Here is a 14,824-nt window from a genome sequence, read left to right on the forward strand (position 1 = left end):
TGTCCTTAACTTTTGAACTTGTAAGTCTAAGTTCAGGACCAAGTGTCCTTAACTTTTGAACTTGGAATTCAAAGTTAAGGACTAAGTGTCCTTAACTTTTGGAACTTGTAAGTCAAAGTTCAGGACCAAGTGTCCTTAACTTTTGAACTTGGAACTCAAAGTTAAGGACCAAGTGTCCTTAACTTTTGAACTTGAAACTTGAAGTTCAGGACCAAGTGTCCTTAACTTTTTAACTTGTAACTCAAAGTTAAGGACCAAGTGTCCTTAACTTTTGAACTTGGAATTCAAAGTTAAGGACCTATTATCCTTAACTTTTGAACTTGGAACTCAAACTTCAGGACCTATTGTCCTTAACTTTTGAACTTGTAACTGTAAGTTCAGGACCTATAGTCCTTAACTTTTGAGCTTGTTAGTCTAAGTTAAGGACCAAGTGTCCTTGACTTTTGAACTTGTAACTCTAAGTTAAGGACTGTCTGTCCTTAATTTCTATGCTTGTAACTCTAAGTTAAAGACCAAATCTCCTTTATTTTAGAACTTCCTACTCTAAGTTCAAGACCCACATAAAAAAAATAGAATTTGATTTATTGAAATATGAAAACTCAATTGGTATTCTGGCAACTGATCTTCCACTTCCACAAAACAGCATAAGACCATTAATTCACTCCACAAAGTGTCTTCAAAACCTCTTTCAACAAATATCCCATTTGCACTAATTTTTGTTTGTGAATATCTCAGACTGAGAAAAGAGAAACACTTGTTTGTGTTTTCCTTTTCCTTTTCTTGTATTTTTCAGCTAAAAATTATAGATAAATGAACTAACTTCCTCTGCAAGAGCCACACCCAGCTTGTTTAGTTCTTAATCAAGAAACCAGAGCCAATGTATTCGATGCAGAGTGAGAAGCGAGGGTTTGAGAAGAAAAGCAATGGAAGAAAGGGTAAAAATGTCTTTTCATATTAATTTTAATAGAGTTGTAACTAGTTTTGCTCAACATTAGAATTGCTTGATAAAAAATAAATATCACCTTAAATAGTGGCTACCCTATGCCATTTATACCAAATAATTCTCTAGCATAGTAATAAATTTAGTAGGTGAAATAACCTCTTGTTTTCTTAAAATTAGTTGATGATAAAAGAGTCCACCTTATTTGCATTTCTTTGCTGAAAACAGCGTTGCTCAATTTCAAATTTTGATTTTCCTCTCCCTCTTTTCACCATTTCCTTCTTTCTTTCTTTTCTTTTTTGGGTTTAAAAAGGATATGGTGGATTTGGTTGAGGTGGAAGGTGAGAAAATGACGTGGTAGCAGCTAAGTGGAGAAACAGACGGTAAGTAGGGCCCATTTAGCCGCTTTCTTAAGAATTTTTTTTTTTTTTTTTAAAACAGCTGACGACTTAGCTGGATGTCCTGTTGAGGATAAGTAGCAACAACAACACAACCTCCTTTTCTCTCAATTCCTGATTTCCTTCCAATGGAGAAATTTGCTACTCTCAACGCTTCAAACTTGAGCTCTGCTTCTCTTTTACCAATTGGGTTTTCTTCGCCATGCCTCAAATCTGCAGTGTTGGCTCAACGCTCAAGGGTCCACGTCACAAGGGCTTCCATTGCTGTAGAGCAGCAAGCTCAAACTAAGGTTGCTGTCATCAGAATTGGCACTAGAGGAAGGTACTGTCTATTCTTTACCCAATTTCACTTTTCAGACCCTATGTTTTTCTATCTGTACCAGAATGCCCAGCTGACATTCATCTGAGCTTAAAGTTATAGTCTTTCAACAGAGAACAAAAATTGAATGTGAAAAAGATTGAAGACTTTTATCAATCAACTATCAGTTAGTTCAATAGTCTCAGCACATTTAGCAATCAGAAATGAAAATGTGGGAAACCAGTTTTGCCAATGACCGTGTATTCGTGGGTAGTTGGACAATATGTTGATTTCGTTTCCTTCAACATAATCCTACTGATGTTCGCATCCCTGTAATACATTGGTGATAGTTAGGAATATTTCAGATTAGTTTATTTCTAATCTGTTAATGGCTTAATGCCCATGTTTATGCCTAAAGGCGGATCCAAGATCTAAACTTAATGGGTTTGAGTTTGTGATTCTACCACAACTCATTTGATTTACAGGGTTCGAAATCAATAATTTTGTACGCATTTAGTGAATGTTTTACATATATACAGAGTATGAGCCAAAGTTATTGGGTTCGTATGAAGCCATATCTTACCATCTACATCCGCTTATGCCTTTGTTAAGAATGTGTTGTATTTAGTTATGATGTCTACTAGTGTTAGTCAAAATGTAGGCTTTTTAAGGTGATAAGAAATTTTGGGGAAAACAAAAATACAATCCTCTTTGTGTATGCCTATTAGAATTTGATTAATGCTAGTAGACTTAATCTCTTGTGCTTCTCTACTTGATCCCTGAACATATCTGAAAACAACCACGGAAGACTTAAGAGCTGAAGAGCACTGTTTAAGTCTCAACATTGAGTCGGATTAACACTTTGTTCTCTTCCCTGCTTTCTGTGTGTGGCTGGGAGGTAGGAGGATAAAAATGGACTGCTATATCTCTGATGTGTTTTTGCTAAAACTCTTCTCTTATGCATTATGTACGTACTTGTGTAGGACAGCCCCCTAGCTCTTGCCCAAGCTTATGAGACTCGTGAGAAGCTAATAGCCTCATATCCTGACCTTGCTGAAGAGGGAGCCATTCAAATTGTAATAATAAAGACGACAGGTGATAAGATATTAAATCAGCCTCTTGCAGACATTGGCGGAAAAGGGTTGTTCACAAAAGAAATAGATGAAGCTCTCATCAATGGGGAAATTGATATTGCTGTCCACTCAATGAAAGATGTGCCCACATATCTGCCAGAGAAGACAATTTTACCGTGCAACCTTCCACGTGAAGATGTGAGGGATGTATTCATTTCTTTAACTGCAGGTTCTCTGGCCCAGCTTCCGTCAGGAAGCACAATTGGTACTGCTTCGCTGAGGAGGAAGTCACAGATTCTCCACCGCTATCCCTCACTCAATGTAAGTCTATTTCATATCACATCAGTCTCTGAAGACGACATACCAGCTTCTCAGTATGTGTTGATATCAGAAGAAAAAAGTGAACTAAGAAAAACTGTCAAATTTCCTATAAAGTCGCAATCATACTTTATGCCGGTCGTTGTTGCACTCCATCTAGATTGTGTTGACGCATATGCCTTCTTTGAAAGTTAAAACGAGAAAATTAAATAGGTTATTGTATGCATTTAGTAGGAGATTATTTGCAACTATTAAGAACATGATCAAACTGGGCCAAAGTAATTGAAGAAATTTGACAGTCAAATAAATTGGGAAATGTTATAAAAAGAATATGTGAAAATAAATTCAGGAGTGTTGTGTTGCTTGTTCTGATAGTTAACCTAATACGGGGATATGTTCCGGGAGCACTAATTGTTTCCTTGAGAAGGCAAATGTGAAGCCCAAAACTTTCTAAATTTTAATCTCATTTAGATGAACCAAAATTTTGTGGTGAAATTTTTGTTCTGTTTACTTCTAGCCTGTATTGCCTTATTTAGGTTAGTTCTGCTGATCTTATAAGCTTGACTCTTTGCTTTTATTAGTTGGAGAAGCAAGGCCAATAATTTTATGTGTATTTTGCCCGTAGGTGCTGGAGAATTTCAGAGGCAATGTTCAGACAAGGTTAAGGAAACTGAATGAGGGGGTAGTTCAAGCAACATTATTGGCATTGGCAGGTCTAAAACGTATGAATATGACAGAAAACGTAACTTCCATTCTCCCTATAGAAGATATGCTACCGGCTGTTGCTCAAGGAGCCATTGGTATTGCCTGCAGAACTGATGACGAGACAATGGTATTAGCGCCCTTCTCTGCTACTATACAGATTTCCCCTACTTCCCCCAGTTGTTCATTTCTCCTCTTTTGAGGACTTTGTTGTGCTGTTAGTTAATGGATGCAAGTACAGGCCAATTACATTGCCTCATTGAATCATGAGGAAACCAGATTAGCAGTGGCTTGTGAGAGAGCATTTTTGAAGACCTTGGATGGATCTTGTCGAACCCCAATTGCTGGGTATGCCTGTCGAGGTGAAGATGGAGATTGTATTTTCAAAGGATTGGTTGCCTCTCCAGATGGAACTCGAGGTAAACAAAATTTTTACTGACCGAATCCTAAGAAAAGTGACAGTGGGTGTGAATGCTGGGAATGTCTCTTTCCTGATTACCTATTCCTTTCTAGTTATTTGTTGTATAATCTTTTTAATCTCCCTCAATTTCAGTTATTGAAACCTCTAGAAAAGGCCCATATACGTTTGAAGACATGATACGAATGGGCGAAGATGCAGGCAAGGAACTACTTGCAGAAGCAGGTCCAGGATTTTTTGGAAACTGAGTAAAGCTTATCGTTGCCTCAGAGATGTCTAATAACAGGGAGAGAGATTGGAAATTGATATTTCACACCTAGGATAGGATTATGAGTTCACTTATCCTTGTAACTGTAATAACGGCAATAGAATTTGAATACTTTGTATATTAGGGTAGCATTTGAATTCTTTGTATATTAGTGGTAGCATTTCCACGTCAATTTGAAGTTGTTATCCTTCAAGGTTGCAGAGTTGTATGAAAATTTCTACTGACAGATCCTGAGTAATATGGATTGTTAATCACTTTATGCAACTGTTTTAAACAAAGTAAAGAAGATCCAGCTTGAAAGAAAATAGAAATTATTAGTGTAGTATAATTTTATAAGCTCTGAAACACTGATTTTATCTAAATTGGCTTCTTCATCATGCCACAGGGAATCCAAATCACTCATTGAGAACTGATCATATGAACAATTTTTTCTTGGTTAACTGATGCATACTAGTATATGATTACAACGAACAGTTTTCTGTGATCCAACAATGGTGCCAAGAGATGCAAAGAAAACATAGCTACCACAAGTAGCTCGATATTAGTAATATCCTTAAGAACAAAATTAGAATGCTAAGCTATATAGTTTCAAAAAAAAAAAAAAAATTACTTTACTATATAATTTTTGAAATATAATAAAAAGAGAAGTGTATTACATAAACTATAAAACAGTCCTCCCTTAACTAAAATAAAGATATTATGCCCAAAAATCTTATCCAGAATAGGACGAAAATGGGACAAAGATAGTAAACAGAGAAGAGATATAGAGGATGAGATAGATAGATTATTATTTGGTACAAGCAACACTCTTCCCATTTCTCATCTTTTAATTAATGTTGCAATAACGAACCCCATATATCGAAAATGGAACTACACTCCTGCATTCACCCTCTTCCCTGCACTCCTTCCACCGGAATTTTGGTCTCCGGCGGTCGTACGGAAGCTAAATTTGCTGCCAACCCCAGAAAGCTTCATTCTTTAACGCTGAATTCTGTCCCATTTTCTTCTAAAGATTACAACTTGGGCAGAAGCAGCTCTACAGATTTTTCTAGGATGGCTATTGGCTCGGTATTCCCTAAGCCTAAAGCTTCAAGATTTCCCCTTTCTTGTTCTATGTGAAACTACTCCACTATTTGCACTTTTCTAACACAACCAGAGGTTTTCTTCTTTTTTTGTTGTCTTTGTATATGTTGGCATAAGATAATTTAAATGAAGGATTCATATAGCCGACCCAATTTATTGGGTACTGACGCTTAGTTAGTGTTGTTGTTGTTACAAATCTTGTTGTTTTTACTGAAGTGTAGTTGTTGCATTTTGTAGAGCAATTATCCTTTTTTGGGGTTTTGGTACATATTATTGTAAATTAACACAAAAATATCTGAATTTACACAGGACCTGTTAATTAGCAATCTCCATTTTTTTTTAATCCTTGTTCTCAATTGTTGGATTTGCCAGCTGAGTCAAAAGATAAACTTGAGTTTGCAACTTCCAAGGTTCTTTAGTTTGGACCCTGCCTTTCCAAAAGAACAGTAAAGGATTTACCGTATTTCACTGTTTGAGAAATTCAGATTGTTGTCTAGTCCCTAAAACCAGACTTCACTGCCCCTTCCAGTGACATGACTTTAGAAAATCTGTAGTCCTTGCCCTTATTGGTCCTGTTGCATAGTTGTGTTAGTTATGACAGAAAGTCCTTATAAAAGTGAGTTAACTGGGTAAAAAGATACAATTAATCTGTAACTTTTTGGAAGAAGACAAAAGTTTTTATGGAAACTGAACCACTACCAATAGATATGAATGCGAGAGGCACAGGGTTTGACCCCCCGCATCTCCATCAATAGATTTGATGGAGAGCCTCGGAGTAACAATAAAGTTATGTTACGGGTTCGAACCGTGGAATCAGCCACTAACGCTTGTGTCAGGGTAGGCTGCCTGCATACACCCCTTCCCCAGACCCTGCGTCAATATTGGATGTTTTGTTCCTTGTGCTGCCCTTTTCAGTTCATAAGTCTGTTCTTGAGGCTTGCTACATGTGTTTTCTTCTGGTTTCTCTGTGTTTCAATATGAATGTTTGCTAATGTTTCCGCTTGACGCTGCACTTAACATGAATACTTTTGGTACAGGATGTAAGTGAAGATACAGATGACATGTTTGATGATCTCCTAAAGAAACATGGGAAAGTGGTCTACAGAAGAAATGACCAAAAACCTGCAACTGAGGAGATTGATGATGATGCTGAAAGCCTATCCTGTAAGTTGCTTTAAATTGTTGGAGTACTAAAAATGATAACTTTCCGTGTTGCCAAAGCAGCTTGAACCTCAATAGTTTTACTTTTCATGTTGCTGAAGCAGCCTGAATCTCTTAGGCTATAGCTTTATATGAGGAACATCGATTGATTTTATCTTGTTGCTGCGTCTTGTTTTGAGAATATTGAAAAATGTGCTGACAAACTTTAATTTCATAACTCATATTCCTTTTCTTGTTTTTACTAATTTATTATCTTCTTTGGCAAAAACTCTATCTCCCCCTATGATTGCTGAACTTGCATTGTATGTAGCTCCCTATAGTGAATAATAGACTTGAGAGCCCCCTCTAGTTTACAAATCATTCATTTTACTTGCCTGATCAATCACATACGTGTCGCATTTGTTGTTCCTCCAAACTTACTGAAAATTGTCACGAACATCTTCCATATCTTTATGTGTAGGAGCTCATGTATTAAAATGTTCATGGACTTCCGTTGCCTCTTCTATCTAAAAGTAGTATTGCCAGAAGGTTTTTCAGATAGTATTATTTTCATTAGATCTCTCTAGTATAATCCTAAGTTTTATTATAGACTAATCCTTAAGATAGTATATTTAGTTGCAATTTGGTTCACAGCTTTTTGCTTAGTATAAGTTTGACTTATTTTAGTGATGTTTAATGCTAATGTTGCTTAATTTCAATGTAGATTGGTGGTGCCTAAACTATTGAATCTCATCATCATAACATAAAACTATACAAGACATAATCATAAAGAAAAACACACCAAATTTTGCTACTCTAAATTGGTAACAATATGGTGCTTTGAGAAGAAAAAAGGAGAGAAAGGTGAGAATAAAGAAAGGAAAAGAGATGGATGTTATTTTTAGGTGTGTGATAAACCAAGCTTTCCCCCTCTTCGCCATGCCCTAACTGAAATTCATAATGATCATTGAAGTGAGCTTTGCACGAGAAACTACAGCACATCCTTATTCTTTCTACTGCTAGGTGTTACACATACTGCTGCTTTTGGCCCCGTATTCTTACGATCTACATTTCTTTAGGATCCTTATAGCTGTCTTGCTTTGTATTCCTTTATTGTTTTATGGAGATTCGTGTATGCAACAACAACATATCCGCTCTGGCATTTCCTGCTGCTTTTTTCCTTTTCTTTTCGCTTAATTAGTGACTTATTCCTCTCCTGCTTAACAAGAACATATATCAATGACTAAAGAACACCAGTGGACTTAGAATCTGTGAATGTATGTGATGATTAACTCTACACCGATTTTGATAACGGTGCTATTCCCTCTGTGCAGTTGCAGTGGCTGTGGCTAAAGTTGCAAGTGACGTGAAGGCTGGAGATATAAAGGTTCTCTTTGTCAAGCCTCTAGTATATTGGACTCGGTTTTTCATTATTGCTACTGCATTCTCTCGCCCACAGATTGATGCCATTGGGTATGATATCATATCTTGAATGTTTTTTATTTGACATTAACCACAGCATAAAATAACCACAAATGAGTAAATAAAAAAAGAGGATGGCTTTTTGCATTTCTGAATTTTATCCAAATTTGTCATAAAGGACCAGAATAAGAGATATGGCTGAGGTACAATATGGAAGAGTTGCATCTGGAGATTTCAAACCCAACTCGTGGACGCTACTAGACTTTGGTAAGTAGTTTTATGGCACTTCAATGATCCTGCCATTATTCTGTATCATAGCTGAAGAATTTCAGTACTGAATTTGATTCAGCTATTGTCTCATTCTTCACCCACCACTATTTTTCATTTCATACCTAAACAAGTACAGTTATGAGACAATATTGTTCTGCACATTAGGACTAGCAGGCAGTACCTCATTTGTTGACTAACCCACTCCTGCAACTATATACTATGACTATTGCTTCAAATTGTCCGACATAATTTACTCAAATATAGTGCTTGAACTGTCACAAGGTTAAATGAGCTTGCAAACCATTCAGTATTACTAGGGGGGAATGGGAGAAGGTATTTAAAGGTGCAAAACACGGAGATCTCTGTCTCATATAAGAGAGAAGGAGTTTGAATCTTGTCATGCTGCATAGGGGTAGTGCTTATCAAAACTCAGTTTCGCGTATAAGGTGAACTTCTGGTTTCAACTTGGCTAGCTATCTCGAGGGCCAAACCTGTTATAGTCAGGACCATAGAACATATTATCTCCAAAACTCTAAAAACTGGAGTTTGAGTGTTTTGTTTTGAGAAGGCGGTGCTATATATTATGTGCCTGTTGATATCCCTGCTAGCTCAATGTATATTCACTAAATTAAAATTGTGTTTGAAGTCTATATAGAGATCAGGCTTTATCATTTCCGCTTGGCGTTAGTGTTATCCTCTACAGTATTTTGATCCTTTTTCAAGAGAGGAGGAGGCTGTAAAAAGAAATTATAGCAACAACAGACAATGAAAACTGCTTATATTTATGATGTAATAGTGGTGCTACTATTTGACACTTGCGTTAACCATGTAGTATCATGAAAAGTATTATAACTATTATTGTTGCTGATATGTCACTTCATGTCTCTCTTAATTACAGGTGATGTTGTTGTTCATATATTTCTTCCTCAGCAGCGTGAGTACTACAACCTGGAAGAATTCTATGGCAATGCAGCGCCCATCGAACTACCATTTGAGAACCAACAATTGCGGGGATCTAAAGGTTATTAAAGTCCCAAGATTCTGGCCTCATGGTGATCGACAGAAATTGTTAGCAAATTAAGAGGCAGTTGCAGTGTTCCCCTGAAAACTGACACGAAGTGATTAACATGTTGGGGGGTCATTCTGCTGGTCCACCCGTTGTAATATTTTTTATCAGGAACAATGTAATTGCTCTTGTAGAACACAGTTTTATACTTGCGTTTGCTCTAGAAATATCTAGTGAAGAAAGAGTTTACTTGCATTCTTTTTTTTTTCTGAACTAAATTGGGTGTCAAAGTTCGGGCTCATTGTCTCATCCTACAACAGAACCTGGTGTCTCTCTTTTCCTCCTTTATTTTTCAACATATATATTAGCATTTAGACACACTTGTATTGCACTTGAGGAAAGGAGAGCCTGTGCTATGCAGTTCCAACTCTCCAGTAGGTTCACCATTTTACAGTTTGCTTCGGTAGATGAAACCTGTCAATAATTTTATAGGAGAGAAATCGCTTGGGCCTTGGAGTGAAGTTGCATTCAACAAGCCATGGAAGAGGATAGAGACCTTGCGAGGAAGGCGATTAAAGAAGAAGGCAATGCTGCTCGTAACATCAACATAATGGTCTGGTTCTTTGCTGGTACATTCGGTCACTGAGTTTGAATCTAACATCAACATAGGAGTTGAAAACGAAAGTAAACCTGGCTGCTAAGATCCAATTACTACATAAATTCAAACTCTTTGGTCAACATAGAATGCTCTCTAAACTACTGAGTACAAGAGCTGGCAAAATTATCGATGAAGTGGGAATTTAACTAAAATTCCATCAATATTTTACAAACTAATATTTACAGGGATAGTGATAAGGAAGGGGAGAATTGAAGCAACAGTAAAGTTGTCTCCGTATGACCTATAGGTCACCAATTTGAGCTGTGGAATCACCCGCTGATTCTTGCATCAAGGTAGACCGCCTACATCATACCCCTTGGGGTGCGACCCTTCTGTGGACCCTGCGTGAACGTCGGATGCTTCGTACACCAGGCTGCCCTTTTTTTTCAGTGATAAGGATAACCAACGACACAGCTTATTGTCACTTCACATCTTAATTGAAAATTTGTATAGAAATTAGCAAGATCTGCGCGAGACAACCATAATTAAAGCAGCCAAATACGGGTCCAAAGAATCCAAGTACTCATCACAGGCAGCATGTGATAAGAATGTGAATTCCTGCAACACAATTTTTTACTTCAGTAGATACAAGAGTCAAAAAGAAAAGAACGGGGAGGGTGTGAATTTCTAGAGTGCACTAGTAGATAAACAGAAACGGTCTGGCTAGAAAAAGAATGATGTAGAATGTACAAAAAGAGAAAGAACGAATAATTTTGAAAATCTACATCAAGAATTGGTTCGTGTTCGAAGAAACTCAAATTTATTCCACTCCAACTAGAAAATTGTAATTCCCGTTTTAATCTACTTTTCCTGCACCTCCCCCCCCCCCTACCCCCCCCCCCCCCCAACCCCCCAAAAAAGGAAAAAACACAACCAACGAGCATTCTCCAAACTTATGAAAAGGAAGTACCTTTTAATTTTATTTTACTCTGTTTTCGTTTCTTTGCTTTTTTGGGGGGAGAACATGAGGTACAATTGAATATATGTTTAGATTAACTTAAACATAGTTTCAAAACGCCATTTATGCTTATACTAGAAGCCTTTACCCCCCCCCCCCCCCCCCCTCTTTTCCCTGCTTTTGCTCTAATCGGGAAATATATATCTACATTACCTCATGTTCTCCAAATTTCTGGGGGGGAAAGTATCTTTGAATTGACTAAATTTTGTTTCAGAAGGCATTTTATGCTCATTGAAAAAGTTCTTTTATCCTCTTTTTTTTCTTTTTGTTTTGAACTGTTGCTAAAATCTTGGTGAAGTGGAAAGCAAAAATAGATGAAGTACCTATCACTTCTTCAAATGGTATTACTAGTACCATGGCTATTGCAGAAGATGGAAAGGATGTGATCTTATATGCAATCTCTCATGCATAAGCAACTAAAGAAACAAGAAACATTTACTGCTTAAATAAAGATACTGATGCAAAAAAGTAAAGCTAAATAGGGGAGTGACAGTACAGTTAGCAGTGTGCTGACTTGGCTGTCCGGGATCGATTAGACTTATCTCCATATCATGAGTTGCCGACCAACCAGGTTCATATGTTTCAAGAAATCCAATCTTAGCCTTATTTGGGAGATCATGTGGGTGAACAAATGGAACTCCCGCTGGCCATCCAATCTCCATCCTAATGTTTGTACAGGGGCTATCAAGTGACTGGATGTGACTTTCACAGTCCTTTAAGGTGCAGAACCTCAGCTTGATGCCCTTTTTATCAGCTATATCTTGAACTCTCTCTTTGAGAACTCTTTGTGCCTCCAATCTCAACCTCTTTGAAGGTGGTAGAGGTTTAGATCTTGAGTTGCTCTTTTTCCTCCTCATCATGGGCTTCATAGATCCTGTATCAGCATTTCATCGATCCAAGGACCTGTTGTTAAAAGCTTCTTACTAAGGAATACTAGCAGAAAAGAGACCTCAATTTAATGTTAAATAAATGCAGCAAGCAGTAATACATCGCTTAAGGACAACTAAGAGAAGACACTAAAACCATCAAAATTACAACGAACCAAGATGTTGTAACAATAAAAAAGCTTTCCTTCTTTAGTCCCCTTACATTAAAATGTATGTAGATTCAGCTTCTAGACACCTCCTTCACACTGATTCTTTTTCCGTTTTCCCCTTTTTCTCCCCTTTCTCTGGCAAGTGATACAGACAAACAAACAGACAGAATCTGGCACCTTTTAATTCATAATCTAACCGATGGAAGTTGGCTTTATCTGCTTTGACCGTCTTTGACCAGTCATTTCCAGATACTTAAGATAATACCAGCAATAATTTAAACTATGTCCTTCTTTTACTTCAAAGTTTTCAAAAGTTTTTATGGCTAAGCTTGTCACGGAAATTTTCATATTACTGACCACAATGATACGCGATACACTATTATACACCAGCTTCCATCAGCAATGTGATTTGGTTCTACATAAATCTTCAAAAGTAACAATAAATGCTTTTGTTCGGATTTATTAGTTGCATTGACTCATAATCACGCTAACCAACTCTAGCAACTAGAAACTATTACTAGACTGACACTTCTCGAAAAGCATGGAAGTTTCATGCTTAGGATAAGCTTCTTTACCAATCAAGCAGTCAACTGGCACTCCAACTGAAGACATCAGGGAGAAACCATCCATGAAAACCAACTTTAGCTCACCTTATCCTTAACATGTCTACTAATATATCTAAATGTAAAGAAAGGAAAAAAAAGGCAAGCATGCAGTAAGTCTAGATTATCATTTCAATATTGATAATGAAAACAGGAAAAAAGGGTGGCATACCATCTTGGGCTGTAGGAAAGTTGAATGTTGGGAAATTGCTCCTGTTAAGCAACTGATCAGTTGATCTCTGCATAAAATCGTCAACTGGTACAGGAAGCTGGAATTGAGCTTCAACCCCATGACCAGCAGCCCGCATCTCTGAACAATTGAGGTTGGTCATGGACTTGGGCATAAGTTTAAAAGCAAGAGAACATCGTCCATATATGCTCCCCTGTTGATTACCAGTATCTGTACGATGAAGTGCAGGGCTGATATAGCCCGCAGTTGCCTGATATAGAGCAAGGCCAGGATAAACTATTGCCTCTTGGGGACCAAGATCACCATCCACAAGAACCCAGTGACCATGAAAATCTCTCACATGTAGACCAGGCTTATCTGACTTAACAATCGTAACAAGGCTTCTGTCAACCTGATGTTCATGATCTGAGAACATCACTAACTGACCATCCTCTTGGGTTGCCAGGCTATGGTGCTGTGCACCCTGAAAAGATGGTCTGGCATGACAACAGACGGATAACACAGAGGATGATATTTCTCGGTTTCTGAGGGGAACACTATCAAGTATTTCAGTGAATGGAGAGCTGCGCAGATTTAAATAGAAGCTGATGGCATCCAATATATCTCTTGCTGCTCTTCCAAGCAGAGAGAATACATCCAATAAACCAGCAGGAGGAAATTCAATATCACTGCTGGGTTCTGTAGGAGTGAGCCCTGGCCTGAAATCATAAGTTTCTTGCCATTGTTGAGGATCTGCATGGTAGCCAGAAGTCTTACACCATTCTCGAGAGTCATCAGAATGAATAACATCAGCGGCAGGATAAGAGGGTTTGTGTTGGAAGTAAAGTCGGGCAGACTCTAGACTAGACCTCAAAAGAGCTCCATCACTTGTGGATAGCTGGATAATAGCGGCTGAATATTGAGCCAATGACTGTGACAAAGTTGAGACTGATAATTTATACGAATCAGAAGGAAGACCTTCCAATGGTATCAAATCAATGAGCTTCACACGACCCAGAGTTGGCAGGCCATTGCCTGCCATGGAACCCTCTAGAGACACTGATTTAGTGATGTTTGTTCAAATTGAGACCACACCCACTGAGTAGCAAACAGAAGACACAGTCAATTCAGAAAATAAAATATGAATATATATATATATATATATATATATATATATATATATATATATATATATATATATATAAACAACAAGCAAACTCTCACCAGCGGTCGGCTATATGAATCCTTAATACCTTGGACCCGTTTTTTCCAATACTCAATAATTTAGATTCTCAACACTAAAGGTTCTGTATAATATCACTGGCATAAACGCTCCTAACAACCAATTTTCTTTTAACCAGTAAAGGGAAATTCCATGTAATGATTCTATCATGTCTAAAAGAGATTCAGCCTGATTAATTTACTCCATAATACCTCACTAATAGTTAATTTCAACTAGTTGGTACGGCCTATAAAAGCAATTAGCATGTCCATATGGGTCTGTGACTACTTAAATTAATTGAGAAAAGAAATATCAAAGAGAAAGAATAACAGATTATGCGACAATTATAATAAGGCAAACAAATTGAGCTTCAAAGTTGAAAAATTGAGGCTTTATTTACGCACCAGAGGCAGACGCTGCACTGCAAACGAATTCACAACAGAGGGAGAAGAAGAGCAGTTGACCGGAGTAAGAGGCGAAGAAAAGCAGAGCAAGTTCGCAGCGGAGAGAGAACAGTGTGCGTTCAGTGGATCGCCGGTAACTATGAAATTATTAGGTCCATATTTGCAGCCCATTCTCGTTTACATGGACTTTTATGATAGGTCTTTTAAGGCTGATTGATAATAATGGCCCCTGTTCTTAGCTGAATGTCCCTAAAATTGAAAATATTTATAAAAATAAAAGGGATTGTTATACAAATAGTCAATCAGATTCAATACTATTTTAGTCAATATACATAAATAATATATCAATTATATGTAATAAGGTGGGTGGCTATTTGGGTTAGTTCTTGTCACGCCCCAAACTTGAAGAGGCGTGGCCGGCACCCGATGCCATACTCGG

At 37.5% G+C, this 14,824-nt stretch overlaps 3 protein-coding genes across 3 annotated transcripts; 2 read left to right on the forward strand and 1 right to left on the reverse strand.

Moving 5' to 3' along the window:
* On the forward strand, positions 1,386-4,674 carry LOC109234203 (porphobilinogen deaminase, chloroplastic-like). Its single transcript, XM_019400085.1, has 5 exons — positions 1,386-1,660; positions 2,625-3,030; positions 3,653-3,859; positions 3,971-4,148; positions 4,283-4,674. Exons 1-5 carry the CDS (start codon positions 1,467-1,469, stop codon positions 4,393-4,395), a joined length of 1,098 nt encoding a protein of 365 aa, XP_019255630.1. The 5' UTR covers positions 1,386-1,466; the 3' UTR covers positions 4,396-4,674.
* On the forward strand, positions 5,119-9,655 carry LOC109234205 (protein Iojap, chloroplastic). Its single transcript, XM_019400087.1, has 5 exons — positions 5,119-5,483; positions 6,536-6,662; positions 7,973-8,111; positions 8,239-8,327; positions 9,229-9,655. Exons 1-5 carry the CDS (start codon positions 5,280-5,282, stop codon positions 9,357-9,359), a joined length of 690 nt encoding a protein of 229 aa, XP_019255632.1. The 5' UTR covers positions 5,119-5,279; the 3' UTR covers positions 9,360-9,655.
* Positions 9,934-14,593, reverse strand: LOC109234204. Its single transcript, XM_019400086.1, has 4 exons — positions 14,386-14,593; positions 12,763-13,857; positions 11,449-11,826; positions 9,934-10,552 (listed from the first exon to the last, which is right to left on the reverse strand). Coding segments are annotated over exons 2-4 (1,419 nt in total). The 5' UTR covers positions 13,802-13,857; positions 14,386-14,593; the 3' UTR covers positions 9,934-10,550.

This window comes from Nicotiana attenuata, chromosome 11, assembly GCF_001879085.1.
Source record: "Nicotiana attenuata strain UT chromosome 11, NIATTr2, whole genome shotgun sequence".
In the NCBI taxonomy this organism is placed as follows: domain Eukaryota; kingdom Viridiplantae; phylum Streptophyta; class Magnoliopsida; order Solanales; family Solanaceae; genus Nicotiana; species Nicotiana attenuata.

What these genes read in the sequence shown, in the direction of transcription:
- LOC109234203 (XM_019400085.1), top strand. Translation starts at nt 1,467, where the DNA reads ATGGAGAAATTTGCTACTCTCAACGCTTCAAACTTGAGCTCTGCTTCT. An exon ending in ACCGCTATCCCTCACTCAAT is followed by an intron (nt 3,031 to 3,652) that starts GTAAGTCTATTT and finishes TTTTGCCCGTAG; the next exon opens with GTGCTGGAGAATTTCAGAGG. An exon ending in CTCTCCAGATGGAACTCGAG is followed by an intron (nt 4,149 to 4,282) that starts GTAAACAAAATT and finishes CCTCAATTTCAG; the next exon opens with TTATTGAAACCTCTAGAAAA.
- LOC109234205 (XM_019400087.1), top strand. Translation starts at nt 5,280, where the DNA reads ATGGAACTACACTCCTGCATTCACCCTCTTCCCTGCACTCCTTCCACC. An exon ending in CTAGGATGGCTATTGGCTCG is followed by an intron (nt 5,484 to 6,535) that starts GTATTCCCTAAG and finishes CTTTTGGTACAG; the next exon opens with GATGTAAGTGAAGATACAGA. An exon ending in GTGGACGCTACTAGACTTTG is followed by an intron (nt 8,328 to 9,228) that starts GTAAGTAGTTTT and finishes TCTTAATTACAG; the next exon opens with GTGATGTTGTTGTTCATATA.
- LOC109234204 (XM_019400086.1), bottom strand. Translation starts at nt 13,801, where the DNA reads ATGGCAGGCAATGGCCTGCCAACTCTGGGTCGTGTGAAGCTCATTGAT. An exon ending in CTTTCCTACAGCCCAAGATG is followed by an intron (nt 11,827 to 12,762) that starts GTATGCCACCCT and finishes ATGCTGATACAG; the next exon opens with GATCTATGAAGCCCATGATG.